Source organism: Dromiciops gliroides, chromosome 5 (assembly GCF_019393635.1).
Source record: "Dromiciops gliroides isolate mDroGli1 chromosome 5, mDroGli1.pri, whole genome shotgun sequence".
NCBI lineage: Eukaryota > Metazoa > Chordata > Mammalia > Microbiotheria > Microbiotheriidae > Dromiciops > Dromiciops gliroides.
In genome coordinates, this window is record NC_057865.1 from 94,358,112 (window position 1) to 94,376,081 (window position 17,970).

The following is a 17,970-nucleotide window of genomic DNA, read 5'->3' on the forward strand; positions in this document are numbered from 1 at the left end:
TCTAAATCTATGATTCTGTGATCTTAGCACAAGAATGGGAGGGAGAGATAAGCATTTACAGAGCACCTACTGTTTTCCAGGCACTGTTCCATGCTTTGCAAATGTTATTTGATCTTCATGACAACCCCCAGAGGAAGGTGCTTTTATTATTATCATTCCCACTTTATAGTTGAAGAAACTGAGAAAGACAGAGGGGAAGTGATTTGCCCAGGGTCACACAGCTAGTAAATATTGGGGACTGGATTTTAACTTGGGTCTCCCTGACTCCAGGCCCAGCACTCTATCCATCACACACCAGCTGCTTCCACTACCAGCAAAAGGAGAGCAGAGTAGAGACAGAGTGAAGAAGTGATCAGGAAGGGCTAATCAGGGAAAATTTTCCTGGAGGAGAGAATGTGGTCATGGGAAGCTACACGGGAGCCTCTCCCTTCCTCTCTCTCCCCATCATTATGCCTCTAGCCTTTTGACTTCTCACCTCCTTGGTCCAGGGTGTTGGCCGCACGAGGTGGGCAGAAAGGACCGCTGTGGTATGGTCTCTGGGCCTGAAAGGAAATCGGGGGACCTCAAGTTAGCCCCTCTGGGCCTCAGCCTCCATCCCAGAGCCCTTGGCTCTTCTTCCTATGAATTGGGTCCTTGGTCATAGGGCAAGACTCCATGGATGGGAGATGAGGAGAAGGGAGGGACGAGCTACAGACAGAGGTCGCTGTCCCCAAGAGCTGGGTAGAGCCGAGCAGAAGCACTGGGAGCTGCAGTAGGGTCCCCCATCTATAACAAGACTGGTTGGCCCAGATAATTTCTGAAGATCGCCGTCACTCTAAATCCATGACCCTATAGCTTGGAATGCAGAAGGAAGCCTTTGGTCGTAGGGTCCCCTGACAATGCCCACGAGTAGAGAGGCAGCACCCAGCCCATCCCTGGAAATCCCTGTGGTTGGGGGTGGGGGTGGCACCTGGCAGTACTTGGGAGCAGGGAGGCACAGTCCTCTTCATCAGCTCCATCTGCGCAGTCTTCGACACCATCACACCTCGCTTCCGGAGGGATACACACACCGTTGGCGCAAAGGAACTCCCCTCCTGGACAAGGTGGCACCATCGGGGTGGACACTGCAGAAGGGGATCTTCTCTAGGGTTCTGCTCAGCGACAGCTCCTAGATCTTCTCCCTCCCCTAGCCACACACGCTCCTCCGTACCTGGATCACAGCCCAGCAGCTCCACTCGAAGGAAGACGCTGTGGTGAAAGTCATGGGGTCGGACTCGGACGTGCCTCGCTTGCACCACCCGGCCAAATGTCCTCACTTCAGGTGTGGAGTCATCCTGGTTCCCTGGGAACAACTGTGAGGATAAGAAAAGGGGATGGGGGGGGCACTCAGACCCAGCACAGGCAATGCAGGCCCACCCCCCCCATCTAGTAACAAATTCCCTTTTACCCCAACCTCTTCATAGGACACTTTTATCTTTGGGCATTCATGAACACCTGGCTCTCTCCCAGACCCCCCTCACCAGCCTGGATTGCTCCTTTTCTCGTGTTCCCCTACCTTAATACACTGAGCCAGAAGGAAAAGTTGCCCTGCCCTTTGCTCCCCCTGCCACTTCCAGGCCCCTCCTCTGTCCCCATCACTCTGCCACTTCTCCCTTGGGATTCCATCCGTGTCCCTGTGTCACCTGACCCAGATCCTTTCTACCATAATATACTGGCCACTCTTCCTCACAGAGTTCATACCTGTCTCACATTCTTCCTCCTCAGCTCGAATCCCATCCTCATGCTTGGAGACTTCAGTAAAGATGTTAATGTCCTCTCAAACACCCTGGCTTCCCAAGTCACCAACTTCCTCAGCACCCATCAATCAATCGATCGATCAACATTTATTAAGCACCTGCTATGTGCCAGGCACTACACTAAGCTCCAGCTAACCCATAATGCAAACTCAGTCACCCACCAGTGTGATAATACTTTTTAAATCACAACATCATCCAGTACTTTTCCACTTCCATGGTCTTGAACATTTCATCCTTCCAATCTTGCACCCTTGTATCCTTCCCTACTTGTATCCTCAAGCCTACCCCTTTCCATCTCCTCTGACATTGCCCCTGCAGTCATCCCCCCTCCTTCTTTACTCTTCAGTCTCTCCTGACTTGCTGGCTCCTTCTCTTCAGCCAACAGACATACCTGGCTCTCCCCCAACTTTAAAAAAATCTCTCCTATGATCTCCTCCCATGGCTTTCCCATGTCTGTCCTCTGTCCTCATACTTCCTGACATATCTGCAACATTTCTCCACCTCCTAGACACACTTTCTTCCGTCTGTTTGCTCCTTCAGAGAGTCCCCTGCTAAGTCATTATCTGTGTCCTAACCCCTAACTATAAGTGCTCCCCACAGCTCCATTCTAGACCATCTTCTCACTCTCTCAGTGATTTCAGCAACTCCCATAGGTTTAATTATCATTTCTATGTAGACGACTTCCAGATTTATATATCCAAGCCTAGTCTCTGTCCTGAGCTCATCACCAAATGTCTACTAGTCATTTCCCACCGAATGTCCCAAAGGCATCTCAAACAAACCTGGCCAGAACAAAATTCATTATCTTAAAAAAAAAAACAAACACCTTTCTTCCCAACTTCCCTACTTCTATTGAGGGTACCACTATCCTTTCAGTTATCAAGCTTCTCAGAGTTATCCCCTGCCAAGTCGTAGTTGCCAAGTCTCGTTGATTCCACCTCCTCAACATCTGTCTCACATCTGTTCCCTTCTTTCCACACACACAGCCTGGTTCAGACCCTCCCCACCTCTCACTTGAACTATTGCAAAAGGCTCCTCATTGATCTCCTTGCCTCTGCTTTCTCCTCAAACTGATCCTGCACACAGCTGCTAGAGTGGTATTCTAGCTAAGACACGGGTCTGACTATGTCACTCCCTGATTTAAAAAAGCTCCGATGGCCCCTCTTGTCTCTGCTATGAAATTCCACCTCCTTTGTGTGACATTAAAAACCCTTCGCACCCGGGGGCCAGCCCACTGTGACTGACTTCTTACCCATCACCCCCCTTTCCACTCTCCGCAATTCCTCTGGACTGGCTTACTTGCTACTTGTCATATTCCATCTTTTCTCTCTGGATCAGCAGTCAGCTGCTAAATCCAATGACCTTTTCCCCATCCTCATCCTCCTTGACCTGTCTACAATTTTTGATATCATGATGAGCATCTCCTCCTGGATCCTCTATACTGCCTTGGTTTCTTTTTTTTTAATTTTTTTTGAGGGGGAGGCAGATCGTTGGAGTTAAGTCCTTGCACAGGGCCACACAGCTAGTAAATGTCTGAAGCAGGATTTGAACTCGTCCTCCTGACTCCAGGGCCTGTGCTCTATCCAACACACCACCTAACTGCTCCCTCCCTTGGTTTCTGGGGGCACTTCTCCCTCCTTGTTCTCTTCCTACAGGCTTGACAATTTCTTCTTAGTCTCCTTTCCTAGTTCATCATGCATCTCCCAACCCGTACCCATGGGTCTCCCCGTATAGTTTCATCCTGAACTGTCTCTCTTCTTTCCCCTAATGATCTCAGCAGCTCCTGTGGGTTCAGTTATCACCTCCACCCAAATAACAGTAGAGACAATAACTACACATACACACATATTCTCTATGTAAACATAAATCCAGATGGAGAAGTCTAGCATGAGATTGATAAGAAGAGACTGAAGTTCAGAAAAGAGATTATGGTTGGAATATAAACATATGAAATGAGGCTAAAACGTTTATATGCACACACATGCACGCAGACTTCTGCAGAGGGACTAAAACTCTGATTTCTTTGGTGGATAAAGAACCTCCCTCTAGCACTGCAAGGCAGCACCTGTTCTGCAACCTATTGTCTTAAAAAGTTGCCTGGGGCACTGAGAGGTTAAGGGTCATATAATCAGTAGGTGTAACAGGCCCAACTTGAATCTTTGTCTTCCTGACTCAGAAGCTGCTCTCTATTCATGCCAAACAAGTTCTTACACACACACACACACACACACACACATGTGTATATTTATATATACACATATACGTATTTTTGTTCAGTAGTGTCTGACTCTTCATGGCCTCATTTGGGATTTTCTTGGCCAAGGTACTGGAGTGGTTTTCCCTTTCCTTCTCTGGCTCATTTTACAGATGAGGCAACTGAGGCAGTCAAGGTTAGGTGACTAACCTAGGGTCACACAGCTAGTAAGTATCTGAGGCTGGATTTGAACTCAGGTCCTCCTGACTCCAGGCCCAGTGCTCTATCTACTGAGCCACCTAGCTGCCCCACACATTCACATATGCATGTGCATTTACATATACACATACTTTGTTTATATCTTGAACTCTAGTTCCCCATCACCAACAGGTAGATGGATGTCCCTTCCTGGATGTTTCCTGGCATCTCAAACTTAGCATGTCCAAAACGTTAATCATCTTCCTACCTAAACCCCTTCCAAATTTCCCTGTATCTTTTGAGGACCACCAGCATCATCCCCAGTGCCCAACTCCAACAATGATACCTGCCTCTCCTTCACTCTATCTAGACATTCAGTGGTTTGCCAAATCTGGCCACATCCTTTCTTGAATCTGTCTCCTTCTCGTCATTCACATAGTCATCCCTCTCATTTGGTCCCTCGTCAGTTCTCTCTGGATTGTTGTAATAGTTTCCTGTTTAGTTTTATTTTATTTTACTGTAATAGTTTCCTGGAATAGTCTCTCTGTTCTCCATTCTCCATGCAGCTCTCCAAATAACATTCCTAGGGCACTGCTGTGACTGTCACTCCTCCCTGAAAACTCTCAATAGCTCCACATTGTCTCTAAAATAAAATACAGGCTCTTCAGTCAGATACATAATGTGTTCAGTAATTCCGATCCAGCGTACCTTTCTACTCTTTTCTCATGTTACTACCCTTCACACACCAAACTGAGCCCCAAATTCAACATTCCATTTCCCACCTCCATACATTTCCACCAACTGTGCCCCATTTCCTGTCATACACTCCTTCCTCACCTCCTCCCCCTTAACTTCCTTCAAGCCACAGTTCAAGTTCAGCCTCCTATGGGAAAACTTCCCTGAACCCCTCACCCATTGTTAATGTTCTCTCTCCTCAAATTACATTGTTTTTACTTATCTACGGACATTAGACCTTCATGGACTGTTTCATTTTTGTCTTTGTAGATGCTAGGTGGTACAGTAGATAGAGAGCTCAGCCTGGAGTCAGGAAGACTCATCTTCCTGAGTTCAAATCCAACCTCAGGCATTAACTAGCTATGTGACCCTGGGCAAGTCATTTAACCCTATTTGCCTCAGTTTCCTCTTCTGTAAAATGAGCTAGAGAAGGCAATGGCAAATCACTCCAGTATTTCTGCCAATAAAGCCCCAAATGGAGTCATGAAGAGTCAGGCAGGACTGCCTATGTCACTCTTTTGTTGCTTAGCACTTCTAGCCCTTCCTTCCCCACCCCCAAATAAAGTGTAAGCTCCTCCTGGACAGGAACCATTCCCCACAGTGGGATTGGGACCACATACAGGGCTGTACCTCCTAAGGGAGTCAGTCACCTTGACGAATTGAATGGGGGCAGTTAAACTAGCTAGTTAAGCAAGCCTCATGTAGGCAAGGAGTGAGGGGGCTGACATGAGGGTACCTTGGGCGTAGGCAGGATGCCTGGCAGAACCTCATGATAGTCGTGCCAGCGATGCCCATCGACGCTGAACTGAAGTGAAAAGCTGGTGACATAGGCATCAGAGGAGCCAGCACCTTGGACCACAATGCCTGTAAAGAGGCCAGGGAGAAATCAGAGCTATCAGAGTCCCCAGGAACATACTCTCCCCACTCTCTCCTCCACCTCCATGCCTGTTCCCCTGCCCCTCCTCCATTCCTCCCATCCCTGTAATCCTCCTTCTGGACTTCTGACCCCACCCACCCCTATTCTTCTGCCCTCTCAGCCCTTGTCCTTCCCCTAAGTTCTGCCCCTCCCCCAAGTCAGTCCTCCTACCCTCTCCCCACTGACCAGTGAGGTTCCGGGGCCTCAGCAAGTCCATCTGAAGGAAAGGGGGCTGGGCGTGTAGCTCAGTATAGGTGTCTTCCCTAGGACTCCAGCCCTGAGGCTCCAGCCCCAACACCGAGGACCCTATTCGACCAGCCCAGGCAGGGTGTTCAGGGTGTTCAGATGATGCCCTTAGACTGCTAGAAGGGAGCCTTGACAAGCCCAGTGGGGAGTAGCAAGGGTCTGGGGGAAGGGAGAGATACCTGATGGAGAAGGTTCGAGGGGCTAAAGAAACATTGCATGGGAATAAGACATCTTGGCAAAAATATAGGGAGGATGGGGAAGACATGGGGCAGGATATAGAGAGGAAGCAGGGGGCGCAGTCGGGGAGACATGATGGATTCTGGGCCACACAGCCCTAAGGGACCCAAGGCACTAGTCTGAGGCACAATGATAATCCAAAAGAACACAGCAGAGGGCCATGGGAGCAGTCACACCATGAATACCCCAACCAGAGCAGCAGGTTCATGCCAGGCTCCTCAGTACCCAGCACTCCTATGAAGAATTAGACACTAATCCCAGGCAGCCTGACCCTTGCCCCCATCCCAGGCCAGGCCTCTCCTCCTGGAGACTCCTCGGGCCTCTCCCACAAGCATCTGGTCTTCACCTCCAGGTGCAGGAAGTGGGTAGGTGGGAAGACTGGGTTCTGGCTGGAGACTGGGAGAAAGTGATGGAGTGGTCACATGGGCAGCCGTCCTGTTCTCTCCTGGCAGAGAAAGTGAAACCTGAATGTTAGGGTGGAGACACCTCAGGGCCTCCCAGGCCCCCAGGCCCTAGGGTTGCACAGACACATCTAGAGCTGGACAAGACCACAGAGAGCATCTAATCCAACACCCTTATTTTACAGATGGAAAAAAATGAGAGGAAGATCACCCAGGTAGCTCAGGTTCTAAGACAAGTCTTCTAGCAAAATTCTATTATACCACACTCTCTACCCAATACTCAGTTAACTTTGCCCCTAGATGTGGTTTCTGTTTCTCAAAGCATTGTAATTTCCACCACTAGGTTATCATAACAAACCTGAGAAGTTATTATCTCTATTTTACAGATGAGGAAACTGAGATCAAAAAGTAAGGGACTTGTCTAAGGTCATATAGCTAGTCAGCTGAAGCTAGGAACAAGATCCTACGCTGTGCGTGCATGTGCAATAGCTAACAATTATACCAAAACGTCACCCCTGGCTACCTGCTACTGGTTCTTATTATTATTAACTTTTTGCCTGGGTTCTAAAGCAATCAAGGGAACATATCTGACATTTCCTCATAAAAAGATGGAAATACTGAATGTCTCATTAATTAATAAATTAGATCTAAGAAGAAAAAGCTTTGCTCTGAAAAGCTATGGCCAAAATAAGACCATTTTTGTATTAAAGCAGAGACAATCCCCAAATTGCTAACAATCTGTGAATGAGCACACTCACCTTGTACAGCAAGGCAGGCTAAGGCTGATCCAAATGAATGAAGGAATCAATGAATGGGGGGAGGGAAGTGAAAAGGCAGATTTGTACATGCCATGTCATGGTCTCTCTAATATCTTTCCCTTTTAGTTTGCCATAGCAATTATTTTTCAAAATAAACCCTCAATGGTTTGTTTGCATGAGATACCAAGCAAAGATGGGAAGGGGGTTCTGCTGGTGTTCCCTTCAGCAAAAGGAGAAAGGCGTGGCAGAAGGAGGGTGGCATGGTCTGATCTTGGTGCCCTTCTAGTCAAAATCAGAGCAGTGATGATGACAGCCCAGAAGCCAGGGAAATCTGGGAGTGGTTCTAGGTCCAGGAGAAGTTACTACATGTTGGGATTTCTATCCCCGCCCAGGATTTCTCCATAGAGCTCAGATCTCTGGAATGCCAAGCCAATCTTTTTCCTCTACACCCATAAAGCTTCTATGGGGACTGGGCAGGGGTGAAGGGTCACGTCCCCATTCTAAAATTCTCCTCTGTAATCCCCAGACCAACTCACCAACAGGAATACAGTGGCAACAGGATTCTCCCTTTCCCTCCACCAGCATCCACCCCTGCAGAGAAACAAGAGTTAGGTAGAAAATGGGGAAACCCTCTAAAATCCACCAGGCTCATAGGATCAGAGATGTAGAGTTAGAAGTGACCTCAAAGGGCATCCTTCCAATCCCCTCACTTTATAGATAAGGAAACTCCCTCCTTATCCATCCCTTCCATTCCCAACTATACTCCATCCCTCACTGATAACACTCCCCCACCTCCATCCCTTTTTCCTCCTACTGCCAACCCATACTTTCCCTATGCTGGCTTCTACACCCCACCCAACCATCTACTCCCTCCTTCCCAGGTAACGCCAGCCCCTCCCTGCCCTTACCTGTGGGCAGGATCCCAAAGAACAGTAAGGAGAACACTGAACTGTGCGGTTGAGCAGACACTGGCACACCTGGCACGTGCCCCAACGCCAGCGCTCCCCCACTCTGTATGTGCTTCCCCGGTGCTCACATTCCTCACAGGGCTCTGTTTGACACCTGGTGGGGGAAGCAAAGGAAAATCCATGGCATTCACGAGGGTCCACACAAGTGGGCTTCCCTACCCTAAGGACTCTCTGTCAGTTTCAGGAAAGAAGGAACAAATCACGCTGGATCCAACAGGTGCCTCAGCCCCACACACCAAAAGAACAACATGCAAATATAAACCAATATGAGACATGGAAATGAATATGGTGTCAGAGTTCCCAAACTCAAGATCTTCCACATCTTTCCTCTCCTGCCTTTCAGCCCCTCTCACTCTCACCCCATTCTGCCTAGATCCCCTCTTTATCTTCCTCATTTTCTCCTAATGGACCATCAAACAGAATCAAGACAGGCAGATCACAGGAGCATAGATTTAGATGTGGAAGGGACCTTAGAGAAAGGAAATGACCATTGACCCTAGCTTTTGAGATTTGTCCATAGGGTAACGGATACCCTGGGCTAGTATCTCAGTAGACTAGGAATTCTTTTGGGGAGGGGAAGGAAAATGGGTGCTCGAGTAGGTGTTTGAGTCCTGGTATTTGGGAATCCCCCAGTTGTGGATACTATGAAATCTGTGCCTTGATGTCCCTGTGTTTTGGTATTATACAGGTATTATTTCTAAATAAGGTTCAGTGTTTGAAGGCATTAGTATTGAGCTTCCCGATATTGGAGGGGTTCAGGTATTTGGGGGTTTGAAATGTGTGGGTGACTGAGGTGGAGTGTTTTCGGGTTGATGCTATTCCTAGACAGGGATGAATTACCTTCGGGCCTTTCGATAAATGCCTCGGCACTGGTGACCATGACCCATATGGCTAGGGTTGTTGGGACTTCGGAAAGACCACTGGATGCTCTGGCTCCCACAGGGGCCCAGACACTCAGCCCATGGGGACCACGATGACCAGCCACAGTTCACTAGAGATTAGTTCACACAGGGTGGGGATAAATGGCCCAAAACCAGTTTGAAAAGGTTAAGTCAGCAGAGGAAGGCTCCAGAAGTTAGGAGGAAGGGGTCAGGTCAGGGAGAATGGCCTGGGTCCTAGGGCAGAGGGTCTTAGAAGGAAATACCAGGCAAAGAATCCCATGTAATAGAGGATAGTTTGGGGAAAAGATTCTGGGTTCCTAAGGTGTCAGGGTCCATGAGGTGAGGGTCAAGAGTGGCATATGGGGGAATACTTCTGGGCATGTCTCACCAGCACAGTCAGGGTTAGGCTGGCATCGACGTAGCCGACCATCCTGACAAGTGCAGAGCCGGCAATTGATCTTGACTCTCTGCCCTGGCCAATAGCGGGTGCCTTCCACCAGGCAAGGGCACTGCCGGGGACGCACACACTGCCCATCAATGCCCAGGACCTGTCCTTCAGGGCACCAACAGCCTGAGGAGTAAGTAGGCACAGAAGAACCCTGAAGACAAGTACCATTGACCAGCCCCTGAGGGCTCGAGAGTAGACTGAACTGGTCCCCTGCCCATGAGCACATTACCTGGACTGCAGGGCCGATCAGGCAAGCACTTGACCTGACTGGAGATGTCAGCACAGGTCAGAGGGCAAGGAGCACAGGGCTTAGGTACCAGCTCTCCTGGACATGAAGTGACATTGGGGCAGCCATCCTGTGAGCATATCTCTGGTCAGAAGCAGAAACAAAAAGATATATTGAGGACAGAAAGAGTCCAAAAACACACTCCCTTTCCCCCAACCAATTGTCCCATAAATTTAATAGTAACAATAGCCACCCATATTTCTGTAGTAGTTTCCTCAGAAGGAATCTATAGGGAAGCTAGTACAAGTATCATTATCCCCTTTTTCAAATAAAGAAACTGAGGCTAAGATAAGCTAAGTGATTTGCCTTTGGTCATAGAACTAATCAGTATCAAAGCCAGATTTCATGCCCACGTCTCCTAATTTAAAGTTCTGTACACTTACTACTGCAGCCCATTACCCTAATTCTATCCATTATCCCACTGGTGTGACCCTACCCCTTAGGTGGGCACTCACTGGTCTGGAGGGTGCTGTGAGAGCCCCCAGGCAATGTGGCACAGGTCCGGCCACCATTTTGGGGTGGGTGGCAGATCCGACGTCTAGCCACAACCCCACTACATGGCTCCAAGCATTCAGACCAGGGAGACCAGTCACCCCATACGCCATCCTCTGTGAGAAGGGAGAGAGCCGAGGGAAGGGCAGAAGTGATATCACAAAAGGATGAAGGATATTGGGACCAGGGAGAAGAGGGGAATGAGCAGGCAGGGGAGGGCATGGGAGGAGAGGGCACAGCAAATAGAGACAAAGGAGAGGGAACTCCAATCAGAAACCCAGAGGTCTCAAGAAACTTTCCCTCTCCCTCTTCCCTTCTCTCCCCTCACCAGATTTCCCCCATCCCTCATACTTCTGAAGGCTTCCATAGAAGTGCATTCCCAGCCTCCCTCCTCATTCCCCCAGGGCCCACATTTACCAGGGCAGGCAACAGTGAAGCAAGCACGGGCTTGGTGTTCCAGGCCTAGACAGTGCTGAAGCACTGGGAGACTAGGGGGGAAGCACTGGCGACTGCGGGCCTGCACCCCAGTCCCACAAGTCTGGCTGCACAGCCCCCATGGAGCCCAGGGTCCCCATGTGGCACAGCCCTGCTCCTCAGAGGATGGCCTCAGCCCATCCCTCACCTCACAGTCAGGCTGTCCATCACACACCTGAGGGTGGGGTGGGGATAGGGACAAAATGGCAGAAGGTAAAAGGTCAATGGGTGGGTCAGAGATAGGGCAGAAATGACAAGAGTGACCCCCCACTCTGTCCATGACTCTCACCTGTTGAAAGCTGATACAACGGCCATCTGGGCAGGAATATTCCGGGCAAGGAACCCCAGTCATGTTAGGAGTGGTGGGGAATGGCAGCCTCTCTGGGAAGGGAAGGGAAGGGGATAGGATGAAGTATCAGGGAGGTGTCCCTCTTGTTGATGATAATGTCCACAGACACAGAAGCCATCCCCCTGGCCACGAGCACTAGAGCCCCCTGCCCATAAACACAACATGTTCTGCTTCCCCTTCTAGACCTTCACTGTCAGAGGGAGGAGGGATCAGGGCTAGAGGAATCCATACCACAGTTCAGTTCATCTTCAGCCTCTGGGCAGTCAGGGATTCCATCACAGAGCCGAGCCAGTGTCAAGCATAGCCGGGGAGCTGAGCCACAGGGGAAAAGCCCAGGGCATGGTGGCAGCTGGGTGGAGCCTGTGGGCACAGAGCCAGTTTCCATATTGTTCAAACACCCTCAGGGTTGAAGAAAACCATGTCCAAGGCACAGAGAAGGCTGAAGCATTGGACTCAAGGGGTAGAACTATGGTTGAGATCCAGAAGACCCTTCTCTGTACCCCACCTTTGAGTGACTATCCTGGCTGAAGAGACCAGAGACAAGGCGGTTGGATGGTGCCAAGACAGAGGGTGCTCCCTAAGGAAGACAGTACTTTATGGAAGGACTGGGGAGCCTAGCATACGGTTACTACTCTCTAGGGGTTAGAAGGGCAGGCCACCCACCACAGACATCCAAGCTTTCATCAGAGCCATCTGGGCACTGGGCCATCCCATCACAGAGCTGCATATAGGGCACACAGTGGAGGCTGAGGGCACAGGGCATGTGATGTGGGGGGCAGGGCTGCCCACAGTCCAGCTCATCGGTGCCATCTTCGCAGTCTTCCTCGAAGTCGCAGAGCCAACCCCGAGGTACACACTCACCACTGCCACAGCTGAACTCATAGTGGCCACAGGGTAGTTCTATGGGCATAAAACACCATATAATTTCCCCTGGTTCATTTGCATGAGTTTTATCCTGTCTAAGTAGACTGTAAGCTTCTCAAGGTTAGAAACCATATCTTCTTATCCTGTGGTGGGAAGACTGCACTGGGAACCAGGATGCCCGTTTCTGGCTTAACAGATCTCACTGCTTGTGTTTTGTCCTCCAAGCCCTTCAGTTCCCCATAGCCAGATGAATTGGCATAGAGGGAAGGAAAGAATGCTGGATTTGGAGCTGAAGAAGCCGGCTTTGAGTCCTAGTTTTACCACTTCCTAACCCGTGTGACCTTGGGCAAATCATTTAACTTGTTTTGGCCTCTGTTTCTTCACCTATAAAATGAGGGGGTTGAACTCAGTGACCCCCAAGATGTTTTCCAGCTCTAGGTCTATGGTCTAATGATGATATGAATGTCCCTAAGACGCTGATCAAGTCACTCTGATGCTCAACAACCTTCAAAGGCTTGCTCCCCATGGCCAAACTCCCAGACACCCACAGTCAGACTAAGAACTCTCCAACGTTGCCTCATACTGTGTCCCTTTAGACCCCACTCCTGTCCTGCCAGAGCAGTGCCATTGTGCCCCACCATCACCAATGCACCTGCCCTCCTGTACAGCTTTCAAAGTCCATCTCAAATCCCACCTTCAGAAAGCCTTCCCTCATCACTCCAGCCCAAGGGGATGAAACTCCCATGGCCCTTGCTCTCTGTGCTCTCCATTTTAATGTCCTGTGTGTAGCTGTGGCTTAGAACCCAAGGGGGAGACTCTGTGTCCCTTAGGTCATCTTGTAATCCTCTGGCATGTCTAGCATAGGACCAGCTGTACCATGAGCCCTCAGCGAAGGTACTGATTGACTGAGTCAGCCTGGGACACCCAGGGGGCCTAGAGGGTCCTGGTGGAGGGGGGAGGTTGGGATCTTAAAACTGTCATCTCCTTGGGGCCCAGGCTCTCTCTTCAGAAGAAGCAAAGTATGATGGAAAGAAAACCCAATGGAGAGCCTGGAGATGTGGGTTCTAGTCCTACATCTTCCACTAATTAATAGAACACAGAATACCAGAACCAAAAGGCATTTGGAGAAGATTTAATCTAAGGGTTCTAAACCTAGAACCCATTAATATATATATATAATGTATATCTACACACATACATATGTGCATAGACATACATTCATGCATTCTATGTTGACAATTTTCAATATCATTGGTTTCCTTTGTAATCCCATGTATTTTATTTTATGCATTTATGTGCATTTGATGGAATTTATGCATTTAAAAGCATTGGTCTGAGAAGGGGTTGAGAGTCTTTGCCAGATTACCAAAAGGGTGCATGACACACAAAATATGTCAAGAACCCCTATTCTAATCTAACCCTCTCATTTAGTAGATGAGGAAACTGAGGAAATGACTTGCCCAAGGTCATGTGGCTAATTAGTAACAGGACTAGGGCTCTAATCTACTTCCTCTGACTTCTACTCCAGGAGTCTTGTCATAACTTCATTTCCTCTTGTTTCCAATAGGAATGTTATCACCTCCCCTGCCCATCTTATAGTGGAAGCAGAAAGAGCAAGGGAGATTGGGAATGGATAATATCCTGGAAAAGTTGCAGGTATGACATAAATGCAACTTTCATTACATAATATGTGTCATGTTATTAAGGTGATATTATCATCACTGTACCCCTATTACCCCTTTCACTTCTGAGCTTCCCCAATATGGCCAGAGTCCCCAATCACAGCCCCCTCCTGCCCCAGACTCCCTCACCAGGATGGCTGCCATTGATCAGAGAAGTTGGTCCAGTTTCCAGGTTGCCCATGGAGGGGCCAGTTGGGGTATCAGCAGGAGGAGTAGGTAGAAGGGGAGAGGGGCAGTGCCTGGGCCCCTCATCTGCCCCATCTACACAGTCCCAGGCCCCATCACACAGCCGAGAAGTGCCAACACAGCTTCCATCCAAGCAGGGCACCTCTCCAGGGCCACAATTCTCCCATCCTATGGCCAAAAAAGGAAGGAGCTAGGCCCTTTCTGCCCACTCAGTTCATACCATGCAAACCCCTCTGAATATATGAGCTCTGGGGAGCCCCTGCCAAACATCACATATTTACATAGCGGGTACCAACCTTTGGGTGGGCATCATGGGAAAAGCAGGACAGGTAGGGACTTGTGCTGATTTGGAATGCTAGAACAGATAGTGCCCATGGGAAAAATATAGGACCTAAGAAATGGAGTGGAACCTAGGGCCACAAGTAGGGTATACCCAGTGGAATGGAGCCCAAGGACTGGAAAAATAGAACTTACCCAAGCAAGACTCCTCATCAGAACCATCTGGGCAGTCAGGATGCCCATCACAAAGTTGGGCTAGGGACAGGCATTGCCCATCAACACAGGGCAGGAACCCCACGGGGCATGGGCAGCCATGCTCATCTGCCCCATCTCCACAGTCATCCCGTCCATCGCAGTGCAGTGACAAGGGCAGACAACGGCCTTCACCACAGGAGAACTGCCCCTCTCCACAGCCTGGAGGGGCACAGCCTGCACATGGAGGGGCACTGAGATATCGAGGCTAGGCCCCCTGCTCCAGAGACAGGGGTTCCCCAGCCTTCATCCAAGAAATCTTAGCCCTTTCTGCTCCTAATGGAACCACACACACACACACACACACACACACACACACACACACATACACACACACACCTCTTAGGGCTAACTCTCCTAAACTCACAGCCTTTGGGAGTGGGAGCATGGAGGTGAGAGGGGATCTGTCCCCTAGGAGTATCTAAGGCCAAGCATACATTCACAGAGACATTTATGAGGACACATACTTGTGTAGACATAGACACAGAATTACCCTCCTCATCGAAGCCATCTCCACAGTCATCCTGGTTGTCACAGAGCCACTCCCGGGGCACACAGTGCCCACTCTCCTGGCATGGGACTTCACCCTGGGCACACCCGAGGACCATCTCCCCACACTGAGAAGCTGCTTCCCCACAGTTCCACTCTCCTGCTCGGCACGTGCTAAGGAAGTAAATGAGGTCAGTGGTGCAAGAGAACCATAGAGATTGCACATGGACACAGACTCAATTTCTGTCCTGCCTCCATTTCACCCCCATCTCCTCCTGCTTTCCCCATAAACTCACCAGTTCCCACAGTCCCTCTGAAGCATGGCTCCCAGGGGGAAGAAGTTGCCTCTCCACTCACAGGGACAAGCAGATGGCTCCAAACAGACCCCACCTGAGGGAGCACCAGTATGTAGAAGTGGGATAGGAAAGGAACCCCCTCACAGTTCCAGATCTCCCCTGGCTAGCCTGGTTCAGGGAGCCGTGTGTCACCCCATCCCCAGCTCAAGCATCTAGTTAGCTAGGCCTGGTTAGCTAGGAGGTAGCTGAGACATTGCCTGAGTTAATACTGCCCATTACCACTCCAAACACTAAGGCTGCTCATGCTCAGAGTAGCCCTCATCTCACTCTCTGATTATCCCTCCCCTTTCCCCCAGAGGTGCCCATCTCTTCTGCCCTATCCTCCATGCCCTACCCACCATGCAGCAGAGTGCCCTTAGGACAGAAGCATCCCTCCACACAAGGCACGGCTTGGCAATGCCAGGCAGGCTCAGGACCAGGACTTTGGCAGGTGGGGGTACAGACGGGGCCACAGGCTTCATAGACTTGACCCCCTTCACACTGTATAGCTGCATAGATCAAAGACAGACCCAGGTCAGAGTAGCCCAGGGTCATGAAGACCTGTGGGCACTAGATAAACTAGTAGGCCTCAGGCCATGCGGGCACTGGGTAATCTGGACACAGCAGGCATTGACACTTGGGAATGCTGGGATTATGTATCAGGGATTCTTAAGCAATGCCAGTGTTGTTCTGAGTGGTTCTGGCTGCCCTGGGTGAAAGGAGCAGCCTCAGGAGGGAAGTGGGGGTAAGAGATTATAGGCAGGAAAGGGGAAAATGCACTCACGGCAGAGATCCTGGCTGCGCCAATGCAGGTGGTGCCCGTGACGGGCACACTCCTCTGCGTAGGTAGCAATGGCTGAACAGAGACACTCACAGTCGCCTCCTGAGTCACAGCTACCAGAGGAATGGTCTCAGTATCTGATCCCCAGCCCACCAAATACATTGACATCCCTCACCAGACCTTCCCACCCCCAATTTCAGCCCTTCCTTACCCACAGGCATCATACACACACCACTCATAGTGCTGCTGGGGGGGTACCTCCACATGGCAGGGGGCAAAGAGTGACTGAAGTATCACCCCACACTGGGCTCGGGCCCAGCCCACCCTGTGGGCATTCACCTGCAAGGAGGGAGAGTGAGGGCATAGGTGTATCCCCTCATACACACTTCCCCTTCTATGATACCTAGACTTTCCTCTTCCCATAGCCTCAAGCCTGCCTGACCCTCTCCTTTTCCTCTCTCAACACCACCCCTCCCCCAATCCCATAGATAGTATAGGATTATATGCATTTTTCCCTTACAACACAGGGGTGGGGCATGTCTCCAAAGCTTGGCTCAGGGCAGAGGACGCTGAGACGCCAAGAGTGGGCAGCCAGTTCAGCTGTAGGCTCCAGGACACCTTGACGGCTCTGAAGATCATTGGCGGCATCACCATCAAAGTTTCCACACAGCCCTGACACACGGCCTCGAAACTGAGGGACCAGCTGTATCATAACCCGTGTGCCTGGTAGGGCGAGGGGCAAAGAAGGAGGCTGTTTAGAAATGAGCAGTCTAGGGGCAGTTAGGTGGCGCAGTGGATAGAGCACCGGCCCTGGATTCAGGAGGACCTGAGTTCAAATCTGACCTCAGACCCATGACACTTACTAGCTATGTGACCCTGGGCAAGTCACTTAACCCCAATTGCCTCACCAAAAAAAAAAAAAAAAAAGCAAGAAATGAGCAGTCTTTGCCAACAGCAGCAGGTGAGGTGGGCACTGTAATGTTTGCCAGTATGGCACCTGAAGTCAAAAACTGGGTCTCACCTCTGACAAGGGCCACCCACTTGGGACTACAGGCAAGTTACTTAATGTCTCCAAGCCTTAAGCAATTTGGTAAGACATCGACTAAGACACAACAGCCATGATCTCATGGCATCAATAAAACTGAAAGGTCAAGGTACCACTAAGGGTTATTATTGGGATTTGTAATGGAGATAGGTTGGGATACTTGACGACAGAAAGTTCTGGATTTCCCTTGGAAAGGAGGGCCTTAAAACAGGACTCTTGTAAAGGCGGGGAATGGAACCAGAGATTGCTCAAGATTGATTTGAGGAGGGAAAACTAGGTTTAGAAGTTCCAGCTGACACCCAGGAATCATGCTGGCTCGAAAACTGTGGGGAAAGATGAATAGAGACAGGAGTCAGTGGTCAAGGTCCTAGCCTTAGTCTCAGTGTCAGCCTGAACTGGGCAGGTGATGTAAGGCAGAGTATTTTTTTATATCCCAGAGTGAGGTGAGGCCGACCTAAAGGAGATGGGAGCTCAGGGACTGAGAGTTGAGGACCAAGCAAAGGGTAAGGTCAGGGGTCAAGATTTGGGACCTGACCTCCATCCCAGAGCAAGGAAAGGCCAAAGCGAGCAGTGAGCAGCAAGGAGAGGCCAACTTGTCTGAGGCTCAGCCCGGGGCCCGTGTAGATCTTGGGAGGCCGCACATTCACTCCATTCACAGTCACGGCCCGGCCTGTAGGGTGAGGGACATCGGGAAAATGT

At 50.1% G+C, this 17,970-nt stretch overlaps 1 protein-coding gene across 1 annotated transcript in view; it reads right to left on the reverse strand.

Moving 5' to 3' along the window:
- Nucleotides 1-17,970, reverse strand: part of LOC122727854 (SCO-spondin-like) — a 101,489-nt gene that overhangs the window by 59,818 nt on the left and 23,701 nt on the right. Inside the window, exons 22-46 of the mRNA XM_043965731.1 lie at nt 17,807-17,941; nt 16,747-16,949; nt 16,438-16,565; nt 16,230-16,339; nt 15,805-15,954; nt 15,407-15,500; nt 15,115-15,284; nt 14,565-14,798; nt 14,034-14,258; nt 12,022-12,258; nt 11,590-11,718; nt 11,299-11,390; nt 10,953-11,184; nt 10,499-10,651; nt 9,987-10,127; nt 9,698-9,880; nt 9,269-9,419; nt 8,369-8,522; nt 7,997-8,051; nt 6,648-6,746; nt 6,005-6,223; nt 5,639-5,766; nt 1,190-1,331; nt 950-1,103; nt 476-542 (exon numbers count right to left, since the gene is read on the reverse strand). Of these exons, the coding sequence (XP_043821666.1) occupies nt 476-542; nt 950-1,103; nt 1,190-1,331; nt 5,639-5,766; nt 6,005-6,223; nt 6,648-6,746; nt 7,997-8,051; nt 8,369-8,522; nt 9,269-9,419; nt 9,698-9,880; nt 9,987-10,127; nt 10,499-10,651; nt 10,953-11,184; nt 11,299-11,390; nt 11,590-11,718; nt 12,022-12,258; nt 14,034-14,258; nt 14,565-14,798; nt 15,115-15,284; nt 15,407-15,500; nt 15,805-15,954; nt 16,230-16,339; nt 16,438-16,565; nt 16,747-16,949; nt 17,807-17,941 (3,785 nt within the window). The remainder of the gene's footprint in view (nt 1-475; nt 543-949; nt 1,104-1,189; nt 1,332-5,638; nt 5,767-6,004; nt 6,224-6,647; nt 6,747-7,996; nt 8,052-8,368; nt 8,523-9,268; nt 9,420-9,697; nt 9,881-9,986; nt 10,128-10,498; nt 10,652-10,952; nt 11,185-11,298; nt 11,391-11,589; nt 11,719-12,021; nt 12,259-14,033; nt 14,259-14,564; nt 14,799-15,114; nt 15,285-15,406; nt 15,501-15,804; nt 15,955-16,229; nt 16,340-16,437; nt 16,566-16,746; nt 16,950-17,806; nt 17,942-17,970) is intronic.